Source organism: Orcinus orca, chromosome 10 (assembly GCF_937001465.1).
Source record: "Orcinus orca chromosome 10, mOrcOrc1.1, whole genome shotgun sequence".
Lineage (NCBI taxonomy): Eukaryota > Metazoa > Chordata > Mammalia > Artiodactyla > Delphinidae > Orcinus > Orcinus orca.
In genome coordinates, this window is record NC_064568.1 from 41,742,412 (window position 1) to 41,767,849 (window position 25,438).

A 25,438-nucleotide genomic window follows, 5' to 3' on the forward strand; every position below is an offset into this window, starting at 1 on the left:
CAATAGTTTATAAAATATTCACTAATAAATGTAAAGATTCATCGAGAATCCGTTCCAAAAAGCCACTTCCCATAGATGCAGTGAATGAATATTTTATATATGCCTTCAGGGGCACCTTCAGATGAAAACAGAAAAATGTGAATGAAGTCAGTGTAGCTTGGTGAAGGAAACAGCGGCTGAGGATGACACAAAGAGAGGTTGGCCATTTAATGTGACAAATAAAACTAAACTTGCAATACTCACCATTCTCCCTTGTTTCTAGAAATAGAAACAACGCATTTATTCTGGAAAAGTAATTGGCCCTTGGCTGTAAGACTTAACCGCAAATTTCAGTTTCTAAAATATCTCCCTGAAAAGTAAAAATGCAAGGTTTTCCCAACAAGGAAGATACTTCCTGAGAAAAGTAAAAGCTAGCAATTGTTTAGATCATGTTTTAATTGCACCGTTCCAACTGGTAACTTCTACCTGTGCCGTCCACAGTGGCTGCCGGCCCATATGTGGCTACTGATATGTAACTGAATTAATTAAATAAAATAACATTAAAAATTCAGTTCAGGGACTTCCCTGGTGGTCCAGTGATAAAGAATCCGCCTTCCAATGCAGGGGACACGGGTTGGATCCCTGGTCAGGGAACTAAGATCTCACATGCCGCGCGGCAACTAAGCCCGTGTGCCACAACTACAGAGCCCACGCGCCCTGGAGCCTGCGCGCCACAACTAGAGAAGAGAAAAAACCCGTGCGCCACAACAAAGAGCCCGCGTGCTCCAACTAAGACCCGAGGCAGCTAATAAATAAATAAATAAATAATAAATCTTAAAAAGAAAAAAGTCAGTTCAACTTGAACAAGCACATTCCAAGTCCCTGAAAGCCACTTGTGACCAGGGCAGCTATAGAACACTTGCATCAGCCACAAAGGTCTACCGGATCTACTGCTTCAAACAGCTTTTTCCAGAATAGGATAACTGTTAGAAGGTATTGCTAACAACAAAGCAACAGAAAGAAACCAACCAAATTGGTTCGGCTCCAGTGAACAGATCAACCTGGATTCCACAGGCTCATCTTGCCCCAGGGGGATGAGGAACAGGAAGAAAGAGGAAAGTGGAAAAGCTCAGGCTGGGGTCCTTGGCTTTGCTACTTCCCAAGTGAGAGGCTGGCTGGGCACCTAAACCCCTGGGTTCCTCCAAAGAGGGTGCTGAGGAGAGGACAAAATCAGGGATCACAGTGGGGCCCAGCACAGCACCGGCTCATGCTAAGCATGTGACATAAGGCACCGTTGCCAGGATTCCTTCAAAAACCGTCAAGTTTTTTTTTTTTTTTTTTTTTGGCGGTACGCGGGCCTCCCACTGCTATGGCCTCTCCCGTTGCGGAGCACAGGCTCTGGACACGCAGGCTCAGCGGCCATGGCTCACGGGCCCAGCCGCTCCGCGGCATGTGGGATCCTCCCAGACTGGGACACGAACCCGTGCTCCCCGCATCGGCAGGCGGACTCTCAACCACTGCGCCACCAGGGAAGCCCAAAACCCCTCAATTATTGAAGGTAAAAGTCACATCCACTTCCATCTCCCTCTTTATCCAAATCCTCCAGGTCACTGTTCCCTTCTCAGTTTTCCTGTGGTAAAGGGCCAGATCTTGGGGGTTTTGTTTTTAATTGCCACCTGTCAGACTTATTTTCTCGTAAAACACAATAATGTGGGAAAATGAAACATGAAATCCAAGCCTCAATATGCTCTGTCAAACTGTTATGAAAGTTTCCAGTTTCTGTTGAGAGTGTTATGAAAAGGCTCAATTTCTGTGCTTCTGTCCTTACTGGCCAGCACTGGCTGAGGACCACACTCTGAGTAGCCCACTCCTCACTGCAATCCTCTTCTCACTAGCCACTCCCCAGTCTTTTTTTTTCCTTACAGTTTTCCATGCCCACTATTCCAGACCATCATCATCTGAGTCAGAGGAAAGAACGCTGCACAGAGAAAAAATCCTGGAGATTCGCAGAGGGTCTCCTCTGAGGATTTAGCAGAGCACGGATCAGCACATGCATATGAAGAAAATAACCACCGCTGGGGGTAAAAGACATCCGAAAGGATGAAAGAGAACAGTGCCTGGTGTGCACAAGGGCCGGAAACGGTCTATTCCCACCAGACAGACTGGGAAAACACATAATAATCCACGCAACACTGAGTAAAATACTCAGAAAGGTTTTGCCCTGGGAGTGGGGCATAATTACCCCTAGACTGAGCTCTGCTCTAAACTCACTTAGCAAATCATAAAAACCACACTGGAAAGGATTACTGTTTCTAAATAAGTTATCTGCACCCCAGAAGATTTAATGCTCAAGAAGATTTAATGGAATGTAAAAATATCTACGACTCAACAAGGTATGATTCACAACATGTGGCATCCAATCAAAGATGATCAGGCATGTAAAGAGGCAAGAAAACACAACCCATAATGGAGAAAATAATCAATCTATGGAAATCAACCCAGATCTGAGACAGACATTAGCATTAGTAAAGAAGGACGAGTTATTGTTATTCTATTCCATATGTCCCAAAAGTTGAACAGTGACACAGAAGATATTTTTAAGAGGCCCAAATTGAACTGCTAGAGATGACAACTAAAATGTCAGATGAAAGATACACTGAATGGGATTAAAAGCAGATTACACATTGCAGGAGAAAACATCTATGACGTTAAAAGCATAGCAATAGAAACTGTCCAAAATGCAACAGAGAGGAAAAGAATCTAAAAACAAAAAGACCATTAATGGGGGGGAGAGATAAATTAGGAGGTTGGAATTAACATACACACACTACTATATATAAGATAGATGATCAACAAGAAAGCACCATATAGCACAGGGAACTCTACTTAACACTCTGTAACAACCTATATGGGAAAAGAATCTGAAAAAGAATGAATATGTGTATACGTATAACTGAATCACTATGCTGTACACCTGAAACTAACACAACATTGTAAATCAACTATACGCCAATTAAATTTTTTAAAAAAGAAAGAAAGAAAAGACCATTAAAGTGAGCCGTGGGACAACTTCAAGATGCCGAACCAAGGGGCCACTGGAGTCCCTGAAGGGGAAAGGAGGGTGTGGCAGGAAATTTGAAGAAATAATGGCCAAAAATATTCCAGATTTGATGAAGACCATACACTAACAGATCCAAAAAGCTCAACAAACCCCAAGCACAAGAAACATGAAAAGTGCACCAAGGGACATCATGATCAAACTTCTCAAAATCAATGATAAAGGGAAAATCTTAGAGGAAAAAGATATGTTACATACAAAGAGACAAAGATAAAGATGGCACTGGATTTCTGATTGAAAACAAAGCAAGCAAGAAAACAGTGAAACAACATTTTTTAAAAATGAAAGACTATCGACCTAGAATTCCACACACAGCAAAAAATATCTTTTAAAACCAAAGTGAAGTACGGCTGAATTCAGACATTCAAAAGCTGAAACAATTCTGCACGGGCAGATCTGCATTACCAAAGGAAAAAAAAAAAAAAGTTAAAGGAAGTCTTTTTTTTTTTTTTTGCGATACACGGGCCTCTCACTGTTGTGGCCTCTCCCGTTGCGGAGCACAGGCTCCAGACGCGCAGGCTCACGGGCCATGGCTCACGGGCCCAGCCGCTCCGCGGCATGTGGGATCTTCCCGGACCGGGGCACGAACCCATGTCCCCTGCATCAGCAGGCGGACTCTCAACCACTACGCCACCAGGGAAGCCCTAAAGGAAGTCTTTTAAGGAGAAAGAAAATGGTACCAGATGAAAATCTGGATTTAAACAAAGGAATGAAGAAGACTAGAAACAGTAACTGCATGGAAAAATAAGATTTTGTTCTCATTAGTTAAATCTCTTTAAAAGATAATTGACTACAGCAATGGAAGAAAACTGAGAGACCGGAAGTAAACCCTTACATTTTAGGGTCAATGAATTTTTGACGAATTTGCCACAACAATCCAATTGAGAAAGAACGGCCTTTTCAACAGACGGGGCTGGGAAAACAGGCTATCCACACGCCAGAGAATGAACCTGAACTTCTACCCCAAACCACATACAAGAATTAACTCAAAATAGATCCAAGAGCTCAACCTAAGAGCTAAAAACTATAGCTCTCAGGGCATGAATCTTTGTGACATTTGGTAGGTCTATGTTTTCTGAGATAAAGCACCAAAACCACAAGAAACAAAAGAAAAAATAGATAGATTAGACTATATCAAAATTTAAAACTTCTGTGCTGCAAATAATAACATCAGGAAAGTGAAACAACAGTGCACAGAATAACAGAAAACATTGGTAAATTATATATCTAACAGGATATCTACATGTAGAACATATAAAGAACCATTAGATCTCAATAATAAAAAGACAAATAACCCAATTAAAAATGGCTAAGGGGGGACCTTCCCTGAGAGTCCAGTGGTTAAGACTCCGAGCTTCCAATGCAGAGGGCGCAGGTTCAATCCCTGATCAGGGAACTGAGTTCCCACATGCCATTCGGTGCAGCCAAAAAAAAAAGGGTAAGGGATCTGAATAGACATCTATCCAAATAAGACATACAAATAGGCCATGAAAAGATGCTCCATGTCAGTCATCAGGGAAATGCAAATCAAAACCACACTGAGATTCAACTTCACGCTCACTAGGATGGTTAGAATCAAAGTCAGACAATCACAAGTACTGGCAAGAATGTGGAGATACTGGAACCCTCATACACTGCTGGTGGGAATGTAAAATGGTACAGCCATTTTGCAAAACAGTGCCTCAAAAAAGTTAAACATAGAGTTACCATATGACACAGCAATTCCACTCCTAGATATCTATCCTAAAGAACGGAAAAAATATGTCCACACAGAAACATGCACAGGAATCTTCATAGCAGCCTTATTTATAATGGCCAAAAAGTGGAAACGAGTGTCCACTGACTGATGAATGGATAAATAAAATGTGGTCTATCCATACGATGGATTATTGTTCAGCCATAAAAAGAAACGGAGGGACTTCCCTGGTGGCGCACTGGTTAAGAATCCGCCTGCCAATGTAGGGGACACGGGTTTAATCCCTGGTCCAGGAAGATCCCACATGCCGCGGAGCAACTAAGCTTGTGCGCCACAGCTACTGAGCCTGCACTCTAGAGCCCATGAGCCACAACTACTGAGCACGCGGGCTGCAACTACTGAAGCCCGCGTGCCTAGAGCCCGTGCTCCGCAACAAAACAAAACAAAAAGAAGCCACCGCAATGAGAAGCCTGCGCACCTCAACGAAGAGCAGCCCCCGCTCACCGCAACTAGGGAAAGCCCACGCACAGCAATGAAGATCCAACGCAGACAAAAATAAATAAATATGTGAATAAATAAATACTTTAATAAATAAATATAAAAGGAATGAAGTTCTGATACACGCTACAACATGGATGACTCTGGATCACATTATGCTAAGTAAAAGAAGCTAGTTACAAAAGACCACATACATATGACTCTATTTATATGAAACATCCAGAGTAGGCAAATCTATACAGGAGTGCTTGCTTAGGGCTAGAAAAAGAGGGACGGGGAATGGGGAGTGAAAGCTTATGGGTACAGGGTAATGGATAATGCCACCTTTATGCCCTCCAACACTTCCTCAGTGCTAACTGTGTGCCCTGCATTATACTAAAGGTGGCAGATCAAGGGTAAATCAAGGTCAGTTAAACACTGTCCCCGTTCTCACAAAACTGACCACAGAGGGGGAGGCATAGACCCCTGCCAACAGTTTCAATCTAATCATAATTCAAAACACCACAAGACAGGTAAATGAACAAGGTGTGTATGAAACCTGCATCAGAGGAGCCACAGCAGAGATCACAATGGAGGACATCGCTTGCAGAGTGATGCGTACCTGGTGGGATGAAGTGTGAGGGCGACAAGACAGGGGTAGGAAAGGGTGGGTGATGTTTAGTGTGGCCGGAGGTTCCGAAGGACACAGGGTGGAGGAGACAGTGGCAAGAGAGCAGACAAGAAAGGGTTGGAACTACTTGAAGGAATGTGTTCAATGTCAAGTAAAGGAATCAGACTATGATGTCATGAGAAGAAATGGCTGAGGTCTCAGAGCAGGGGAGTGGTCCCCTCACAGCTGTGCTCAAAGGCCAGCTGTGTGGATGGAGGTGGGCAGGGCAGCAAACAGGACCTGAGGCAGTCAGGAGGGACAGCAGTGATCCACAGGAGGAACAGAGAGGGTCTTCCCCCAGTGGGGCCCCCGGGCCCCCGCCGGCTTGCAAACCCCCCAACAGTGGACACTGCAGGGGCTGCTGCTTGCACGGTCTGTCCTGGCAATGGATTTGCCAGACTCCCAGGCTGCTCAGTGCCCCGGAGGTGCATCTGGTGCTTGAAAACCTGATCACAGGATCCACGCCTGGCTCATGTGGTAATAAGGATTCTCTTCCCCTTTAAACTTTAACTGGCAGGAAGATTGCATTGGCTTTGAGTCATCAAGTCAACAGAAGACCACAGAGCAATGAGGAAGAAGCATATGACGTACTTCTAAATGGAACAAACAGAACATAAAAGCAAGTACTGTCATGACAACCTGGCAAAAATGATGTCCATGTGGGTATAGCCAACATTATTTTGGTTTGGTTTGGTTTGGGGTTATGGGTGATTTTCTTCTTCCACATGTATTTTTTTTACAATGTGACTATATTGCCTTTGTGATGCATAAAGTAAAAACAATAAACTTACTGATTGTTTCTTATTAATAAGTGAACTATGGCTTAGGAGTAGAGACTTTACCTACAATGTCCAATATGGTAGCCACTAGCCACGTGTGGCTATTTCAATTTAAACTGAATTAATTAAAATGAAATAAAAATGTCAACTCCACAGTCACACTAGCCACGTTTCAAGCACTCAAAAGTCACATGCGGCCGTGGCTACCCTACTGGACGGTGCCTGTCTAGAGCTCAGAAAAGCAGCCAGGGAGCTGGGGGACAAATGAAGGTAAGTGGGTGGGGGTGAGGCCAGTCACACGGCCACAGACAAGATCCCAGCTGACTGCATCGGACCCCCTGGGATGCTCGTCACGCACGCGCGGGCCTCTGCTCTGTAGACTTCAGGAATCAGGATGTCTGCAGGTGGAACAAGCTTCTTGGGACTGGGGCTGGTGTTCGGTAAAGGTGAGGACCAGAGAGGTGGCAAAAACATAGACTGTGGAGCCCCCTGGACCTGACTCGGGACCCCAGTCCCCCACAGACCAGCTACGCAACCGCTCTGGGGCTCCACTTCCTCTTGTGCAAATGAGTGTGGCTGGGAAGCAAATGAGGGGCGTGAGATGACCGAGCAAATATTCTGCAAACGGTGGCTCATAGTACAGTCCATGTCAGAGGCATCAGAGCACTGACAGAAAGCCTGGGTGCAGATGAAATTGCCAGTATATATACGGGGAAGGCAGAGGAGGAAGACAGAGAGAGGGAGGGAGGTTGATCGGCTATAAGGAATTGGCTCCCATGATTGTGGGGATTGACAAGTCCCAAGATCTGCAGTCAGCAGGCTGGAGGCCCAGGACAGTGATGATGTAGCTCCAGCCCAAAGGCAGGAAACAACTGGTGTCCCTGTTCCAGGCAGTCAGGCAGGAGGAAGTCCCCTCACTCCAGAAGTGTCTACCTTTTTGTTCTATTGAACAAAACTGACTGGGTGAGGACCACCCACATAAGGGAGAGCTTTACTCAGTCTACCAATTGTTACTCCATCAAGAAACCTTCACAGACACCCAGAATGATGTTAGACCAAACTCTGGGCACCCCATGGTCCAGTCAAGTTGACACATAAAATTAACCATCGCAGGGCCAGAGGTGGGGACAGACGTTTAAGAGAACGTTTGAGAGACAGAACATTTAAGAGAGAAGAGATGCCCTTAGCAAGATGAGGGCACAAAGGAGGCCCAAGCAGTAACTGTGGTGCCAGAGTAAAGCTTAGTTTTCCGTAAAAGACCTCACTCCCTAAATCCAGGGTTCTGGGTCTCAGATGAGGCACCCAGTGTAACGTCATGTGCTTATCAGGGTGTGATGAGCCCCGGCGTGTCAGAGCACCCTCCATTCTGCTCTTAGGGTTGAGGACACACTGGGTACCACCGAGTCTCACCGTTGGTCTGGGATTATTGAAGTAAAGGGTGCAGATTTCCACCCAAACTATGCGTGTGCAAATATAAGAAAAGTGTTTGGAATGCAGGTGTGGCAATTAATGATACAGGTTGCACTGGAGTTACCCTCACAACATAGCTTAAAAATTCCAGACTCCTTTAATGTCACAGGCACGAAGAAGCTGATGTTCTCTCACTGTCGGGGACATCATGGCTTCTCACTGCATCAACAAAGTCTGACCTGGGAAACCAAGTCTGGTCCCAATTCTGGTGCACGCAGCAGAACTGGGTTTGCTGGAGAGGGACAAGTGACCGTCTGATGACACGTCAAGTAAAAGCCACCCCTCTGCTCTCCTGCAACCCGCACAGCCCTTTGCCCAGCTCCGTCTATTTTGGTCGTTTCCTGATTCCACCCTCACCCGCTGATTTCCTTTGTATCTGCCCACTGTCCCTTCCTCACTTTCTTGATCTTCAGCTTTTTCCCTAGATCCAGCTGACTCATTCAGCTCGCACACAAATGCTGAATCTGATGAGGAATATTGGGATGACTCAACAGCTCAGAAATTCAGGGATCAAAGCCCTTAAAAAGGAACAGACCTCTAATCAAAGCCCTTAATCCATTTCTCTCCTACGGGTACATCCCACCCACTACTGAATTCTAGCTCCCCTATTCCAAGTACAAGGCCACTCTTCTGCATTCACAAGTCAAAAGTATCCCCAAACCCAACCTTTGCTGTCACATAGCCCCCAGGCAGAGATGAACCTGAGATCTCTAAGCAAAGCTAATTTGATACGGTGGCTGCAAGCAAGGGCTGTGGGTCCACACGGTCCTGGGTTCAAGCGCCAACCAGGCTATTTAACATCGATATAACCAACCACAAGCAAACTAAACTCTCCAAGCCTCTGCTCATCTGTGAAATGAGAGTAATAACAGTGCTGAACTCACTGGGCTGTTAATAAGGATTTAGTGAGCTACTGCGAATGAGAGGATCGGGCAGGGTCAGGCCGAAAGTAAGCTAGAAAGCTCACCTGCGAATTACTTACAAATATTGAGAAGACTCTTAAGAAAGCGTGCCTGCCATGAATTAAAGGGAGACCTCCCTAACTCAGGCTCAACTGTTTCAGAATCTGGGCATCTCCAAAGGCTGGGCTGGTGAGGAGGCATATACAAAGTCCATGAAAAAGGTTAACATGATTTCAGAGGCAGTGCTTAGACTTGGTAAGAGAAACAAAACCACCACCAAGAACCCTGCCGCACTTCAGGTGTGAACTCACTGATGGATGAATCACCAATCACTGATTTACTCACTAAGAACCTCCGTCCCGCAGCTCTGGGCTCATTTCTAGTTGCTCCATTTACCTGAAGGAATGAAATGGCACTTTCTGGTGTTCTGGACGCAGGATCTCACTAACTCTGTTAGACAGACTCTCCCAGATGGGGTCTAAATAAATGTGTGAGATTTCACTATAAAATCCCTTCACAACCTTTAACAGGCATGGATGTTGGGTTTTGGGAAGGTGGGATGGGCAGTGGTGTATATTCTTATTTTTGTTGTGTTTTTTCCCTAAGTGCACCGCCAACTCAGGTACATAAACACTAGGTCACAACACTCAAGCGTCACCTGTTCTGGCCATGACCTGCACATCCCAGCCCTGTTCTGTCAGTGGACCCCATCCGGCCCCCAGCTGCCTTCCTCTGAGCTCAGGCCTGTGCTGGGCATAATCCCCATCAGCCTCAGGACTGCCTGCCCCCCAAGCCCTACCCCAAAGACCAGGGCACCCTTGTGGTCTATTGGCTTCTGGGGAGGAGCAGGTTGTATCTTGTCCATCGTTTTCCAACTCACACAGCTAAAAAGCAGTAGGGGCCGTGAACATGGCGAACTGGTTTCCCCATGACTCCAGGATGGAATTTATTTAGTCTTTACAAAATGAACAAAATCTTACTTTCTGGGCCTAAAACGGCCTGGGGTGAGGACACAGAGCCTGGCCTCCCTCTGCCTCATAGTCTATCCTGGAAGGTGCCGAGGAGACGTCACTTGACCCCCCAAGTCCAGCACCTTTTTTCTTCCTTCTTGTTCCGCCTCTCTCGAGCCACAGACAGGTGCCAGCTTCTCCTCATTCAGGCCACTTGACACATGGTGTCCAGACACATGGCACATGGCTGCTGGCCAAGGCCATGCCTACCCTCTCCCCACCCATGCTGTGCCAACGGCTCCTGAGAGCATCCAGTCGGGGGGCCTGGCCACCTTGGGTGGGCAGAGCCGAGGTGGGAGAGGGAGACCCACAGCACACATCTCCATGGCAACCAAACACACCTGCTGCCGAGGGAGGAGCATGTCAAAAAAACTTTAACAAACCACATAAACGCCCACGCATCGTGCCCTGAATGCTTGCTTCTGGGAACGAACACCAAGGAAACAACTCAGCAGAGGGAGAAAAGCACACAGGCACAAAGACATTCACTGGGGCCATGCGTAATAACCAACAAACCCGAGACACGGAGACACTCGCTCCCTGTCATCAAACCGAGGAACGGCTCAGGTGACAGCTATGTAACTGTGAAAATGATCATTATGAAGAAGACTACAAACTAGGGTGAATTTATGACACAATATTAAATCAAAAAGGATACAATACTGGTTTACACTCTATGATCACAACTCTAAAAAATGTGTATAAATCTGGACAAAATCTCGAAGGGAAAATATTAGTGAAAATACCTGTTCTAGAATGATAACAAACCAGGTTACTGTCTTTGAAATTTTTTGTGGCTGTCATGTTGTTCCCACAACTAAAAATGAACTAAACATTGTTGCTTGTTGGCAGATGGGGAATTGGCCGAGGTGCCCGGGAGAACTTGCACCATCCGGAGGCGGAGGTTTGTCTGGGCGTGTGAAACACCTTGGGATCCTCCTGGGACAAAGGATGAACGGCGTGTAAGGAACTGCTCTAGGGCTGTCTCCGGGACACGAGACAGTCTCTCATCTCTGATGAGGTGAGGACTCTCTGCCCCACCCCTCTGAAGGGAGCTGCTGACTCATGACCACTTAGCCACGTCCAGGATTGACTACTTAGCATCCCATAACTTACACTGCAGTCATCGGCCCTTTTGTTTCAGTGTTGTCCCTTTTGGGGTGTGGGACGGGGACAAAGGCACCTTCGGCATGTCCTTTTTGTTGCTCACGAAGGGAATAAATTGTCTGAACCTAGAAGTAGCTTGTTTTATCTTTACTGATCAAATCAGTCGGGCCTTGGCCTGGCCTTGTAAGTGCATGTGAGCTCTCAATAAGATCCCGATATTATGTTTTAATAAAGTATCAATAAGACCCAAGAAGTGAGTGTGTGCACGTGCCGGTGTGTGTGCATGTGTGTGTACCTACAGAAATACATCTTCACGGTGTTTCAGGCTAGATTATTCTCATAAATGAAATGGGAAAACACACTCACACACATATATACAGTACGCTCTCACACACACTGTAACCAACCAGACAAACAGATGTGCAAGGCTAACCTAATCTGGATTCAGGAGCCATGGATTCAGCTCAACTGCTAGGTTTTCAACCTCGAGAAGTCTCTTTCCCTCTCTGGCCCCAATTTTCTCTTCCCCAACGAAGGAGGGGACAGACTGGATAAGAACCCGGCCCCCACTGTGCTGTGTCCACGCGCCGAGGCTCACGCAGACATCCTTGAGGACTCGCAGGGGCAGGACGTGGGCCACCCTGGCACCTCCTTCTGCTGAAAGCAGTTACTGGCAGCAGTAAGTTAACTGAACAAAGGCAAGTCACTTCTGGCGTCCACGAGAAGCTGCTCAGGCACGTGCCTGGGTCTCCAACTGCTCCCTGTGAGTGGGGAGGAAGCTGTATGTTTACCCACAACAGGAATGCCACCACACGCACTTTCTGATGGAACTCAGAGCTTCCTTCAGCAACTCTGCTCTAGGGCCTGGTTTGCTGGCGGCACCAGAATCGCAGACAGTGGTTCATTGTTTATGTGAGAAGGTAGGGCATGCCTAGTTCAGGAGAAACAGTTCTTTCCTGCTTGGGGAACAAGGAAGGCTTCCTGGAAGAGGAGGCATTGGAGCTGGGTCCTAAAAGCTGGACAGAATTTAAATGCACGAAGTGAGTGGGGAAAGGAGATTCCAGGGAGTGAATGGGGAAGAGACAAATTGTCTCACTGTGATAAGGAAGTAGGAAGCAATAAAACACAGACCAGACCACAAGGGCCTTAAATGCTAGAACAAGCAAAATCCCAAAGCAGCTGTCTTCCTGAGTGTTTGTGTTTGTCATAATTTGACAATAAACTCAGCCCATTAAGGAACTGCCAGCTAGTTAAGCAGCCACTGGTGGAATCAACAGACTCACCAGTAGTTTTTGCCCCCCAACAACTTTCTAGTTCAAATGGTAATTGCTTGAGATATAAAAACAGCCTCTACTTAATATTTATTTTCTTTTTTCCTGGAAGATAGAGCAAATATTAAGAAACAGTTACAGGAGCCAAAAGTCAAAGATAATTTTTAAAAGAAGGTGTGATCACAACTCTTTACAGATAAAACGCAAACACAGGTCAAAGATTTTATTTAATTCATCATTGAATAAGAGACCAATAAGATGTTACAACTGGGAGACAGCAAAGAACCATCCACATGCAGGCCATCAGAAATGCTGAAGTAAATTTGCTTAATGGGTGCAAAACTGGTCAATCTCTGCCAGACACAGTTTGTGTTGCTGTGGACAGGAATCACGGGCCTTGCCGTCAAGATTCTGCAACTTACAGAGTGTAACATAGCTCAAAGGCAAGGAAAGGCCCAGAGACCCAGGGAATCCAATAACCAGAAAACTCCTACATTTCCACTGCGGACGCTCGGGAGACTGTGTGATCCATCTCAAAGTCTTTCACAATTTTCCCTACAAAGGTGAGTAACGATCAAGGCGGAAACTCTTAGGCATGTGTTTTATGGGAAATCACAGTGAGGATGAAGCCTAAGGTTTGGAACCGGGCATATGCCTGTGCCACCAAGGCATGGCAGGCCCATGCCCACCTGGTGAACTTCAGACTAGGAACCAGAGGGCTCTTGCGGGCTGTGCCACAAACCAGCCGAGAAAGTCCCTCCTCTTTCCGTCTCCGGAGGCTTCTAAAATGAGAAGCTTGGCACTAATCCCAGGTACTCGGTTCTGGCCACACCTGGGAGTCACCGGAGGAGCTTAGAAACAATACATGTGCCCCACTCTAGAAACCTCACCCCTAGGGCTTCTGATTCTGCTGGTCAGGGTGGGGCTGGGGCATCACTGGCTTTTTTTTTTTTTTTTGGCTGCATTGGATCTTCATTGCCGTGCGTGGGCTTTTCTCTAGTTACGGCGAGCGGGGGCTACTCTTCGTTGTGGTGCGCGGGCTTCTCATTGCGGTGGCTTCTCTGTGAAGCACGGACTCTAAGCATGCGGTCTTCGGTAGTTGTGGCACACGGACTCAGTAGTTGTGGCTCGCAAGCTCTAGAGCACAGGCTCAGTAGTTGTGGCACACGGGCTCAGTAGTTGTGGCTCGCGAGCTCTAGAGCACAGGCTCAGTAGTTGTGGCGCACGGGCTTAGATGTTCTGCGGCATGCGGGATCTTCCCAGACCAGGGCTCAAACCCGCGTCCACTGCACTGGCAGGCGGATTCTTAACCACTGTGCCACCAGGGAAGTCCATCACTGGCTTTTAAAATCTCTCCCCCAACCCTCCCATGATTCTAATGAACTGCCAGGACTGAGGACCTCTGGGCCAGAAGATAAGACCCCCTGGTCCCGGACTCTCTTTGGCTTTGTTGTAATGTTTCCTTTTAATAGACAGCTGCCAGCCTTGGTGTAGAAGTGGAGATGTCAGTGGGACATTTTTCAAAAATGCTCCTCAAAATTAATCTTTGGTAGAGACCGTGAAAAAAGCACAATTCATGGCTCCGTCAGACTTCGCAAACAGCCTGCAATGTGTTAGAATCTTCCACTGTGGATGCCATCAGTTCAATGAGCAGTTTGCTGAGCTGAGCGCAGGCCTAGTTTCCTGGTTTGCTGCTTTAGGCATAATGCCCATAATGCAGTACAAAGATGCCCAGAGGTGTTTGCTAAGAGGCATCGATACGTGTGTGGCATGCATACACACAGGCATTCACGCACACGCTCACACTTCACAATGAACAGCAGCCTCCAAATGAAAGATCGGGGCCAAAGAGTTGTGAAAGGACCCTGCTTCACACAGGGGTAACTGACTGACTGGTCCCCGCAGTGGCGGAGAAAACTGACAACAGGGCAGACAATGGTGAATCCCAGCGCTTTCCTCCCGACTCTTCTGAGACCTCTGATATGCATTACAAACCTGATGTTATTAGGGATTGCTCCACTACCACCAGAGTGGGCCCCAGGCAAACCCTGGTACTCTGTGATAAGTCAGCTTACCCTGATGGGCCTTGTGTTGGTGGTACAAAACCCTGTTCTAGAGGACACTGTCCTGTCTTCCCACAGGACCATGGAGGGACATGGGCCAAGTGTCTCCAGGAAGGATGCTCTTCCGTCTCCTCCCTTCCTGGTTCCCTGTGTTCCTTACCCTGTCCCTCAACACACGCACACACACACACACACACACACACACACACACACTTACTGCAGGCTGCACAGGTGAAGCACGCGTCGTGGTAGAGGTTCCCCATGGCCTGGCAGGCCTGGCCGGCCCCAAACACCCCCTTGCTGCATTTCACACAGGCTCCTGCAAGGGAAAGAACACGGCAGTGAGTCAGGAGGGAAACAGTGTAAAGTGAGTGATAAAAAGCCAATGGACAGGGCTTCCCTGGTGGCGCAGTGGTTGAGAGTCCGCCTGCCGATGCAGGGGACACGGGTTCGTGCCCTGGTCTGGGAAGATCCCACATGCCGCGAAGCGGCTAGGCCCGTGAGCCATGGCCGCTGAGCCTGTGCATCCGGAGCCTGTGCTCCGCAACGGGAGAGGCCACAACAGTGAGAGGTCCGCGTACCGCAAAAAAAAAAAAAAGCCAATGGACAAAGCAAGATACCCACCCCTTCCCCCAACCAGCCCATCACCAAATCCGGAGGATTACTCCTTTGCAATGTCTTTCTCTCATGCTCTCTCCCTCCGTCAGCCTTTCAACTATCAGTTCTTTCCACTGCAGGAATCAGGCCCCAGGCTCGTGTTCAGGCCCCCTCCACACCAGTGTGCTAATGTTCAGAACACCTCCACTTCTTCCATCTCCTCTGTTGCCCAAAGCTTTCAAAGCCTCCCACCGTTATAAGACAATGTCCAAATGCTGCACCAGGATTACAATATGCCAAATACACAGGTTGGGCAACTTCAAACAAATTATTTCCTTTAATTTACAATGGGAACCACCAACGGGGATTTACTAACCTCACTTTTTACAACGAGTGATCAGGCCCCCAAGCCCCAGGTCTCTCAGACTGCAAGCCCAGTGCTCTGCCCTGCGCCTGCCCCTGGCCACTGGGTCTCAGCTCCTCGCCTTTGCTCGGGGCTCCCCTGTCTGTGCCCTATGCCCACTCTTCGGTTCCTTTATATGGTCCCTTATGTGGGCCAGTCCAGATAAAAGGAGGTGTTGGAATCTCCCTTCCAAAGAACTCCCCCATTATAGTCAAATGAAAAAGATCACAATTATGTAAATAATGCATGAAATTTTTTTTAAAAGATTCAAGAAGGAAATATAGCAAAACTGTAAAATTATGGCTGGTTTTACTTCTTTCCATCTTCTGTATTAAAAAAAAAAACTTACAAGGGCAGGCATTGTTATAGCTGAAAAAAGTCTAGTCTCAAAAAGTGTTTGGATCTGTTTTTTTTAATTTTAAAAAATTTTTAATTTTTTGGCCGTGCCGAGTGGCTTGTGGGATCTTAGTTCCCTAACCAGGGATTGAACCCGGGCCCGTGGCACTGAAAGCATCGAGTCCTAACCACTGGACTGCCAGGGAATTCCCCTGGATCTGTTTAAATACACTGTATAATGTTAAAATTTTTGAAAAATCAATTATACATCTCTATACACTTTATATATAAAATATATATAACTAATTTTTCAAAAATTTAAATATATATAAAAAGTTCCCCCGGCATCCATCAGGGTAGCCAGCTCATGTCCTTGGTCAGGGGCTCAGCCAGCCTTTTCTAGCTCTGCTTCCCATCTGTCAGGCTGCAAATCCCCAGCCACATTCTGCCTACAGGGCAGAAAGCCCTGTGTTTCAGAGTTCTTATCATTTCAAGTTGATAAACTGCATCACCTTCAAAGGAAGTCCAAACTAACACATCCTTCATGAAACACGCCCACACCAACCACACCAGGTGCACAGAGAACACACTCAGCCCAGGGCCCTCACGTCGCTTCACCAACACTCCCTTAGGAAGCAGGTGATGCCGTCTGTAGGAACAGTACTGGGTCAGCCGAGAAAACTGGCTCTTGGGGGAATTCGCTTATGGAAAGTTCTAGGGATCACAAGTGGTGGTTATTTGTAGTTCTTCTGCTTTAACATTTTATTATGAAAACTTTCAAGCATGCAGAAAAATGGGAAGAATCATACAGGGAACACTCATATGCCCACCACCTCAATTCTACAATTGTTAGCATTTTGCTGCCCATCCCTTAATCAATGCAACCATCCATCTTATTTGTGATACATTTCACAGTAAGATGCAGACAGCAGTCCACTTCACCCTGAACACTTCAGCCTGCATATCATTAATGAGTCCATTATTTGCTTACAGTTATTTTTTCAAGATAAAATTCAAACAGTGAAATGCACAAATTATAAGTCTATCATCCAATGAGTTTTGACAAGTAACCTATGTAATGTAAACCTAGATCAAGATATAGAATGTTTCCAACACCCCAGCAAGTTCCCCAAGGCCCTTCTCTTCCGCCTTTTCTTACTGGCTATGAAATTACCTTTGTGTGTGGGTACGCATGCACGCACACGCATATGCACACACATATGCAGGATGAAACTACTGGACAGCTGGTATTTCTGTACCTAGCAAACAGCATGATGAAATTGAAAACATCGAGGAACTCAGGGCATCAGCATTTCTTTTTGTCTGATTATTTCACATACAACTTAGGCTGCTCTCAAGTCAAGAAATACATCCGTTCTGGGCAAACTGCATTCCTTTGCTGGCACAATCAGAGCTGTGTCCAGCTAGCAGGGAAGAGTGAAGACGGCAGGGTTCTGCCAGTACCACTCCTCTCTAAACCTGTTGCAGCAGGCTTATCACTCTAGAAACCACTGGTGCTGGCGGCCGGCCAATGAAGCAGGTGGCCCAGGTGGGCCAGGCGGGGCCTCTGGCATTTAGGCGTGTGTGTGGACATGGAAGCAATGGGGTTGGTGTGCCCAGCACTGGACACGGCACCTACTGTGCTGTGGCAGGTTACTGGTTACCTGGGCACTGCCTGCCTCTCCTAGTGAATTGGGAGCACCTTCAAGATAGGGGCCACATCGATGTAAACTGGTGTAGCCATTATGGAAAACAGTCTGGTGGTTCCTTAAGAAACTAAAACTAGAATTACCATATGATCCAATAATCCCACTCCTGGGCATGTATCTAGAAAAGACAAAAACTCTTATTTGAAAAGATACATGCACCCCGATGTTCACAGCGGTAATATTTACAATAGCCAAGATATGGAAGCAACCCAAGTGCTTCAACAGATGAATGGATAAAGAAGATGTGGTGTATATATACACACAATGGAATATTACTCAGCCATAAAAGGAATGAACTAATGCCATTTGCAGCAACGTGGATGGACCTAGAGATTATCATATTATGTGAAGTAAGTCAGACAGAGAAAGACATTATTATATGTGAAATCTAAAAAGTAACACAAATGAACTTATTTACAAAAAAGAAATAGACTCACAGACATAGAAAACAACCTTATGGTTACCGAAGGGAAAAGAGGGGGAGGGATAAATTAGGAGTATGGGATTAACAGATACAAACTACTGTATATAAAATAGATAACAAGGATTTACTGTACAGCACAGGGAACACATATTCAATATCTTGTAATAACATTATGGAAAAGAATCTGAAAAAGAATATATATATTCTTTTCACTTCGCTGTACACCTGAAACTAATACAATATTGTAAATGAACTATATTCAGTAAAATAAATAAATAAAAATGTTTGAAACATAAAATAAAATAAAATCCAAAAAAAGAGAGACAGGGCCATGTCTTAACTGGGGCCTCTGCAAGGGTTCCGTGAAGAACTGTTGAGCTGAATCACTTTCTGTGCAGCTCCATGTATAGCCTGTGTCGCCTCCCCTCTACCCTGGCCCTCACCTCCTTGTACCTGGGGTACACACACCCCTGTAAATGCCTTTTACAGAGTCTTATGCATCTCTGAACACCTGCAGCCCCTGACAAAGTGCACTCCTATGCCCTCAACAAACATACATAAAAATAGAGAAACAGACAACGTGGGCCTCTACTGAGCCCTGGTTGACGGTATAATTCAAACATGGTGACAGGGGGAGAACTTTCTCTTGAAAAACGGCAACTATCGGACAAAGAGAAGGTATTAATTATACTATTTGGTGATCCTGGGGTTGATTTCCAGACCACCCATCCCAAGTGCCCTGGGACTGGACTCTAAACCTTTACAAAGAGCAACACTGGCTGGTTTGTCCGGCAGCAACCAAAGCACGCTCAAAGCAGCCTGGATGGAACCTCAAAGCAACGTGAATGTAATTCTGCTCACGAACATGGAACAAAACCACCCCAAGCGCAACCTCACTTCTTCCCTCTCCATCACTGTGGTCTCTGCGCTTAAGCCCCATAGAAATGTTAGCTGCAAAGCACAGAGAAGCAGTGAGACTCAACTGAAGCAGTGATCAGCCCTTCCACCTGTCTGCATGGGGAGTGCGGGAAGAGGACCCCCTTGGAGACAGCTTGCCAGTGAGGAGAGGTGGAATACATCTCCTGAGTCGGAGGGATGCTCCTGGGTCACAAGGACATGAACTCATCTTGCCTGGGCTTGGGGAATAAAATCAGACAACCTCTCACTCAAGCTCGTAAAGTGAGAGGCAGGGTGGGCAGCATCTTCCAGTGGACACTGACAACTGCCCAGGCCTCCCTGGGCTTCCTGCTGCGTTATCTCTCCACATCAGGCCTTCCTCCGCTCCTGCAGCCAGCAGAGTGACACTCTCTCTGGCTTCCTCTTAACCCAAGGGCTGGGACCTACTGACTTCAGCATCCCCCTCGCTCTCTCTCATTCCTTGGGGATGCTGACATCCTTTCTCACCACTCTGAGCATCGAGCACAGATACAAAACAAGGAAGGAAGCCGCTTGTGCTCTAAACCATCAGTCACGGACGGAGGAGGTCCCACAAGAAGCCAAGTAGGTAAGAAAATATTTCATCCCTGTGGCATGTGGTAAATGGATAGAAAACTACTTCGTGGGCAAGAAATAGATCTAGTCTTCCTTTGGCAGGAAAAAAAAAAAAAGACAAAGTAAATTTCATATTCTAGGAAATAACGTACCTCCCAGAGCCTGAGCTAGGAGCGTTCATCCAGTGCACGCTGAATGTGCATCCCCTTTCTCAAACCCACGTTCTAGAAATCCTAGAAAGGTGCTGTAACTTGCTGAAGGTCACACCGCTGGGAGGTTTGAAAGATGGAATCTGAGCCCAAGTTCTAACTCAAAGGTCCCATTATTCCCATCTGGTTAGCAGCGGTGTGGCTATTCCTGCAACACACATGGGCCCCCCCCCCAAAAAAAGAATAAGCTCCTTACTCACCCCCCGCCCCCCCACCCCCCAACATACAACCTGTTCAGGGATTCAGACCCAAGACCAGCCCTGTCCCAGATCTCCTGGTGGCCACCCGGCCCACCTCCCATGCTGGCCGATCCCACGCACACAAGGCCATCTTTCTGCCAGGGACCTCCATCACAAGGCCGCCCCCACACAGACCCTCTGTTCCTCCTACCCTTCTGCCAGGGACACTGCAGCTGAAGGATTCACCCCACGAGTGCTTCCCCACCATTCACTCGGAGCCAGGCTCTCTGCAGACGCTGGCAGTAGGATGGTGAGCAGCGCGACTGCACTCTGACCCCTGCCCTCATGGAATGGTCATCCAAGGAGCCAGGAAACCAGACTATGCCACTACTGATAGGTGAGCTGACCAACCTCACCCAAAGTCCTGTGCTGTAAGTTTGCTTAAGTGGCCAGGGCCGAGCAGAGGCTCGGGCTTGTGAAATAATAAGAAATACATATATTGGTCTCTGCCCCAAGTTTCTGCTAATATTTGGTTTTTGACCCCAGTTCCTGACACAGAGCTCCTAAATCCCTTGGAATTTCCTGGGCAAAATGAGCATCTTTTGTTCTAACGAGGAAACACTGCGTGGGCTCCTGGTTGGGGGCTCGTCACCAGAAAGACCAAGCCAGGCTTATAAGTTTGGAACTTTCAGCCCTACCCCTCCGTCCTCTAGGGAGGGGAGAGGGGCTGGAAAATGAGTTAATAATCAATCGTGCCTACATGATGAAGCCTCCTCAATGTACAGGATTCAGAGAGCTTCGAGGTTGGTGAACACAACCACATGCCAGGAGGGTAACACACCCCAACTACACCAGGCAGAAGCTTCTGTACTCAGGACCCTTCCGGACCTTTTCCTATGTATCTCTTCATCCAACTGTTAAACTGTATCCTTCATCATATCCTTTATAATAAACTGGTAAATGTGTTTCCCTAAGTTCTGTGAGTCATTAAGGCAAATAATCAAACCCAAGGAGGGGGTAGGGGGAACTCTGATTTATAGCCAGTCAGAGGCATAGTTGGCAAAGTGGGAGGGGAACTTGTAGGACTGAGTCCTTCCTTAACCTGTGGGGTCTGTGCTAACTCCAGTTAGCATCAGATTGAATTGAACTGTAGGACACCTGGCTGGTGCCGGAGAATTGGTTGGTGTGGGAAAAACCACACATCTGGTGTCAAAAGTGTGAGCACTAGTAGCACAAAGAAACAGAAGTGAGTTTTTCCGAGACAGGACTCAACAAGAAGAAAAGACTCCTAGACACCCTTTGCTTTCCACATGGTCCCTTAGTTAGAAGATTTTAAAGGAAATCCTTACTTTTCCTCAACAGAGGAAAGTAATAAAATGTCAATCACATATTACTATAGTAATTCAAGCTCCAAAACCAGGAGGAAAGTGAGGGAAAGAAGGAATTAAACTTTAAGAGAAGGGAGGAAAGGATATGCAACTATTGCCCTGTAGTAAGACTCACTGCCCTTTAATCCATTCTCCAAACTCTAGCCAGAGGGATCTTCTTTTAAACAGCTTTAATGAGGTATAAGTGACACCCAATAAACTGCACATATTTAAAGTGTACAATTTGATAACTTTTGACATTTGAATACACCTGTGAAATCATCACCACAATTAGGACAGTGAACACACCCACCACCCCCAAAGATTCCACATGTCCTCACGTCTTTTCTAATGCCCCCTGCCTGGGCAACCACTGCTCTGGTTTCTGTCAGCAGAGATCAGTTTGGAAGGCTATGCTCACCACTATACCACCAATGTGAGCTCAGTTTGTATTTTCTAGAGGTTATATAAATGGAGCCTAGAGCATGTACTCGTTTTTTGTCTGGTTTCTTTCACTCAGCATAATGATTCTGAGATTCACCCAGCTTCTGTATACACCGAGAGTTCATTCCTTTTCATTGCTGAGTTGTTGTCCATTGTGTGATGGGACCACCATTTTTTTATCCACTCAGCTGGTGATGAACGTGAGTGGTTTCCACTTTGGGACTGTTACAAATAAAGCTGCTTGTGTACAAGTGTTTATGTATAGACATATTTCTCCTTTTCTCTTGAGTAACTTAGGAGTGGATTGGCTCAGGCTTATGGTAAGTATATATTTAACTTTTTAAAAAGCTGCCCAGACTACCCTGGTGGTCTAGTGGGTAAGACTCCAAGCTCCCAATGCAGGCAGCCAGGGTTCGATCCTTGGTCGGGGAACTAGATCCCGAAGGCTGCAACTAAGAGTTTGCATGCCACAACTAAGAAGCCTGTATGCCGCAACTAAGAGTCCAAGTGCCGCAACTAAAAGATCCTGCATGCTGCAACTAAGACCTGGTGCAGCCAAAATAAATAAATAAATAAATATATTTTTTTAAAAAAAGAAGAAGCTGCCAAACTGTTTCCCAAAGAAGATCTATCATCTCACATTCCCACCAGCAGTTTATGAGAGTTCCAGTTTCTCCACATCTTTGCCAGTACTTGGAATGGCAGTCATCCTGATTTTGTCCATTCCAATAGGTAGGTAGTAGTACCTCACTGTGTTTTTGATTCTGTTTTTTTTTTTTTTTTTTTTTTTTTTTGCTGCTCCGCGTGGCATGCAGGATCTTAGTTCCCCGACCAGGGGTTGAACTCATGCCCTCTACAGTGGAAGCGCGGAGTCCTACCCAGTTGACCGCCAGGGAATTCCCCCCTCGTTGTGGTTTTAATTTGCATTTCTCCAGTGACTAACGATGTTGCACCAGAGCATTTTTGCTGTGCTTATTTACCATCCTGTATCTTCTTTGATGAGGTGTCTGTTCAAATCTTTTGCTCATTTTTTTTTCCTTTTCTTGAGTTATGAGAATTTCCTACATATTCAAGAGACAAGTCCTTTATCAGATATATGCTTTGGAAAGATTTTGCTAGAGTCCTATGAAATCCAGCTGCCTTAGTCTCCCCCAGGATCTCAGCAGCACTTTTTTTTTTTAATTAATTAATTTACTTGTATATTTATTTATTTTTGGCTACGTTGGTCTTCATTGCTGCACACAGGCTTTCTCTAGTTGCAGCGAGCAGGGGCTACTCTTTGGTGTGGTGCGCAGGCTTCTCATTGCAGTGGCTTCTCTCGTTGTGGAGCACGGGCTCTAGGCACACGGGCTTCAGTAGTTGTGGCTCATGGGCTCAGTAGTTGGGGCTTGTGGGCTCTAGAGCGCAGGCTCAGTAGTTGTGGTGCACGGGCTTAGCTGCTCCGCAGCATGTGGGATCTTCCCGGGCCAGGGCTCGAACCCGTGTCCCCTTGGCAGGTGGATTCTTAACCACTGCGCCACCAGGGAAGTCCCCTCAGCAGCCTTTTAACTCAAGGAGTCTCCCAGGCTCTCTCTCCCTTCTCCCTCCTTGTGTCAATGTCTGGAAACTCTCTCAAGGCAGTAAGCTGGGACAATCATAGGGCCGACCCATTTGCTTCCCGTCTCTCAAGGATCATTGTCTATCCTTGCCTGAATCCAGTATCTTGAAAACCTTTTGTTTATATACTAATTCAAGCCGGCCTAACTCTCTTGGTGCACAACAGTGGTTTCCAAACGGCTTAGCGGGGAGAAATTTTTCTCAAAAAAAGTATCAGTGGAACCTCAAGAGTATATAACAGACAAAAGGGAAACCACGACACTTGAGATGGGACAGAGCCCACTCTGCCTCCTGGAATGTCCCGGCCCACTGCAACAGTTCCAGGAAGATTATTTGAGAACGAATAACACAGCCTAACTGATCGAATGCAGACACCACCCAGCCTAGCCTGGGCAGCGTTCCATGTGAAGGAAGTGATCCCAAATTGGCATTCAATGATCTCCTGTACACCCAAAGCCAAAAAACAAATTGGGTTTAGGGCCATGGCATCTTCCCTACTGGCTTGCAAAGGCAGGATTTATAAACAAGGAGGCCCGCAAAGCAGCCTCAGCGTGAGGTTTTGGCTACGGCAGAATCCCTGCCTCCTTACTGCAGACAGCCTGAGGACCGTGCAGCACTCCTTCAACTGAACACACAGCCAAGTCGCCACCTTTTATTGTTAGGATAAGGTTTGAAATAAAAAGATTCCATCAGGCCGGCCAATGGGAGTGGCCCTGCACCTCCAGCTCACACCTGGGCCTTGTCCGGGTGACCACTCCTCTCCCAGTGAGGAAGGGAGGCCTCTGAGAGGTGCGGGCGTCCTTTTTAGCTCTGAACGGATGCTGCACATCACATGGCATCACACAGCCGTGGACCACATACTGCGCTGAAAGGGGGCTGAAGCCAGGGGCAGGGCACGCAGTCAAGTTGGGGGTGGCTGAGAGGACAGATTTGGATGAATTAGTCTGCACACAAGTTGAGCAAGGCTTTTTCTCAGCAGAAGGTTGCAGCCTATGGACCTGGGCGGCTCTGAGTGGCTCTGGGAGTCAACAGGTTCTAGAAGAGGGGCCAAGCGTTTGGCAGAGCTGGACCAATGGCCTCAGCAGCAGACTTCCTCCTAGCCACAATATAAGCTCATGGAAAGAGCCCTGAAGGCGGTGGGTGCCGGGCTCCTGCCTCCCAGGCAGAGGGCTGCCTCTCAAGGAAGGAATCAAAGTAGATGCCCACCATCACCTCCGGAGACTCTGGTTCCAATTTGGGGGTGGGACCACAGCGCCTCAGTTGACTCTAAGGCTCGGCCAAGGCTGAGAACCATGGATGCAGATAACACAACAAAACACATCCTCCCCGGCACCCGGGCCTCCCCTGCCTGCCCTCTCTCCCACGCACCCTGTAGTTCCCAGGTCAAGGGGTGATACTCTCACCAAGCTACAAAGGACGTACTCAAGGCCATTCTGGGCTATGGGGTCATTGCAGCAGGCTACTTTCTTCAATCTCAAAGCTATTCAAAACCAACGACGGCTTCACTTCATTGCAGTGAGAAAGGAAGTTTCTCTCGCAGTTTCCCAATCACCACCGTAAGCTCTAGCTAGCCTTGCCAGACAACCTGCAGGGGCACTTCTGCCCCAACGCACTCCCATTCTCTGGCCCGAATCATTCCCTGCCCTCCGCTCTCCGAAGGAAAGAGTTCAACAGCCTCCAGGGCACCCTGTGCTGTGGCTTCTGGGCTCGCCCACCTGCGTACTCCCCTTCCTCCAGTCTCTCTGCACAGAGCCCAGTTATCTTTCTCAACTCTAATCCAAAAGAGAAATATGCCAATCAGCACAGGAAAAGGTGTTCCACCCAGGAGCCAAATGCAAAGGTGGGTGCCACTCGTCACTGTCTCAGCGGCAAAGACGAAAACAATGATAATAACAATAGTAAGAGTGTCACGGGGGTGCAGAGAAAAGGGCATTCTCGTACACTGTTAGTGGAAGCATAAATGTAGACGACCTTTCTGGAGGGCAGTGTGGCACCACCTATTGAAAGCCTTAAAAATGGGACTTCCCTGGCGGACCAGTGGTTAAGACTCCGAGCTTCCACTGCAGGAGGCGTGGGTTTGATCCCTGGTCGGGGAACTAAGATCCCGCACGTGGCATGGCGCGGTAAGTAAATAAATAACT

The 25,438-nt window shown here is 47.1% G+C and overlaps 1 protein-coding gene across 3 annotated transcripts in view; it reads right to left on the reverse strand.

The window, feature by feature from the left end:
* Positions 1 to 25,438, reverse strand: part of LIMD1 (LIM domain containing 1) — a 73,446-nt gene that overhangs the window by 21,684 nt on the left and 26,324 nt on the right. For 2 of the 3 annotated variants that reach the window (XM_049716299.1, XM_004283838.4), the window contains exon 2: positions 14,760 to 14,861. The exons of the other annotated variant lie outside the window; for it this stretch is intronic. In XM_049716299.1, the coding sequence (XP_049572256.1) occupies positions 14,760 to 14,861 (102 nt within the window). The remainder of the gene's footprint in view (positions 1 to 14,759; positions 14,862 to 25,438) is intronic. 3 annotated transcript variants of the gene reach the window in all.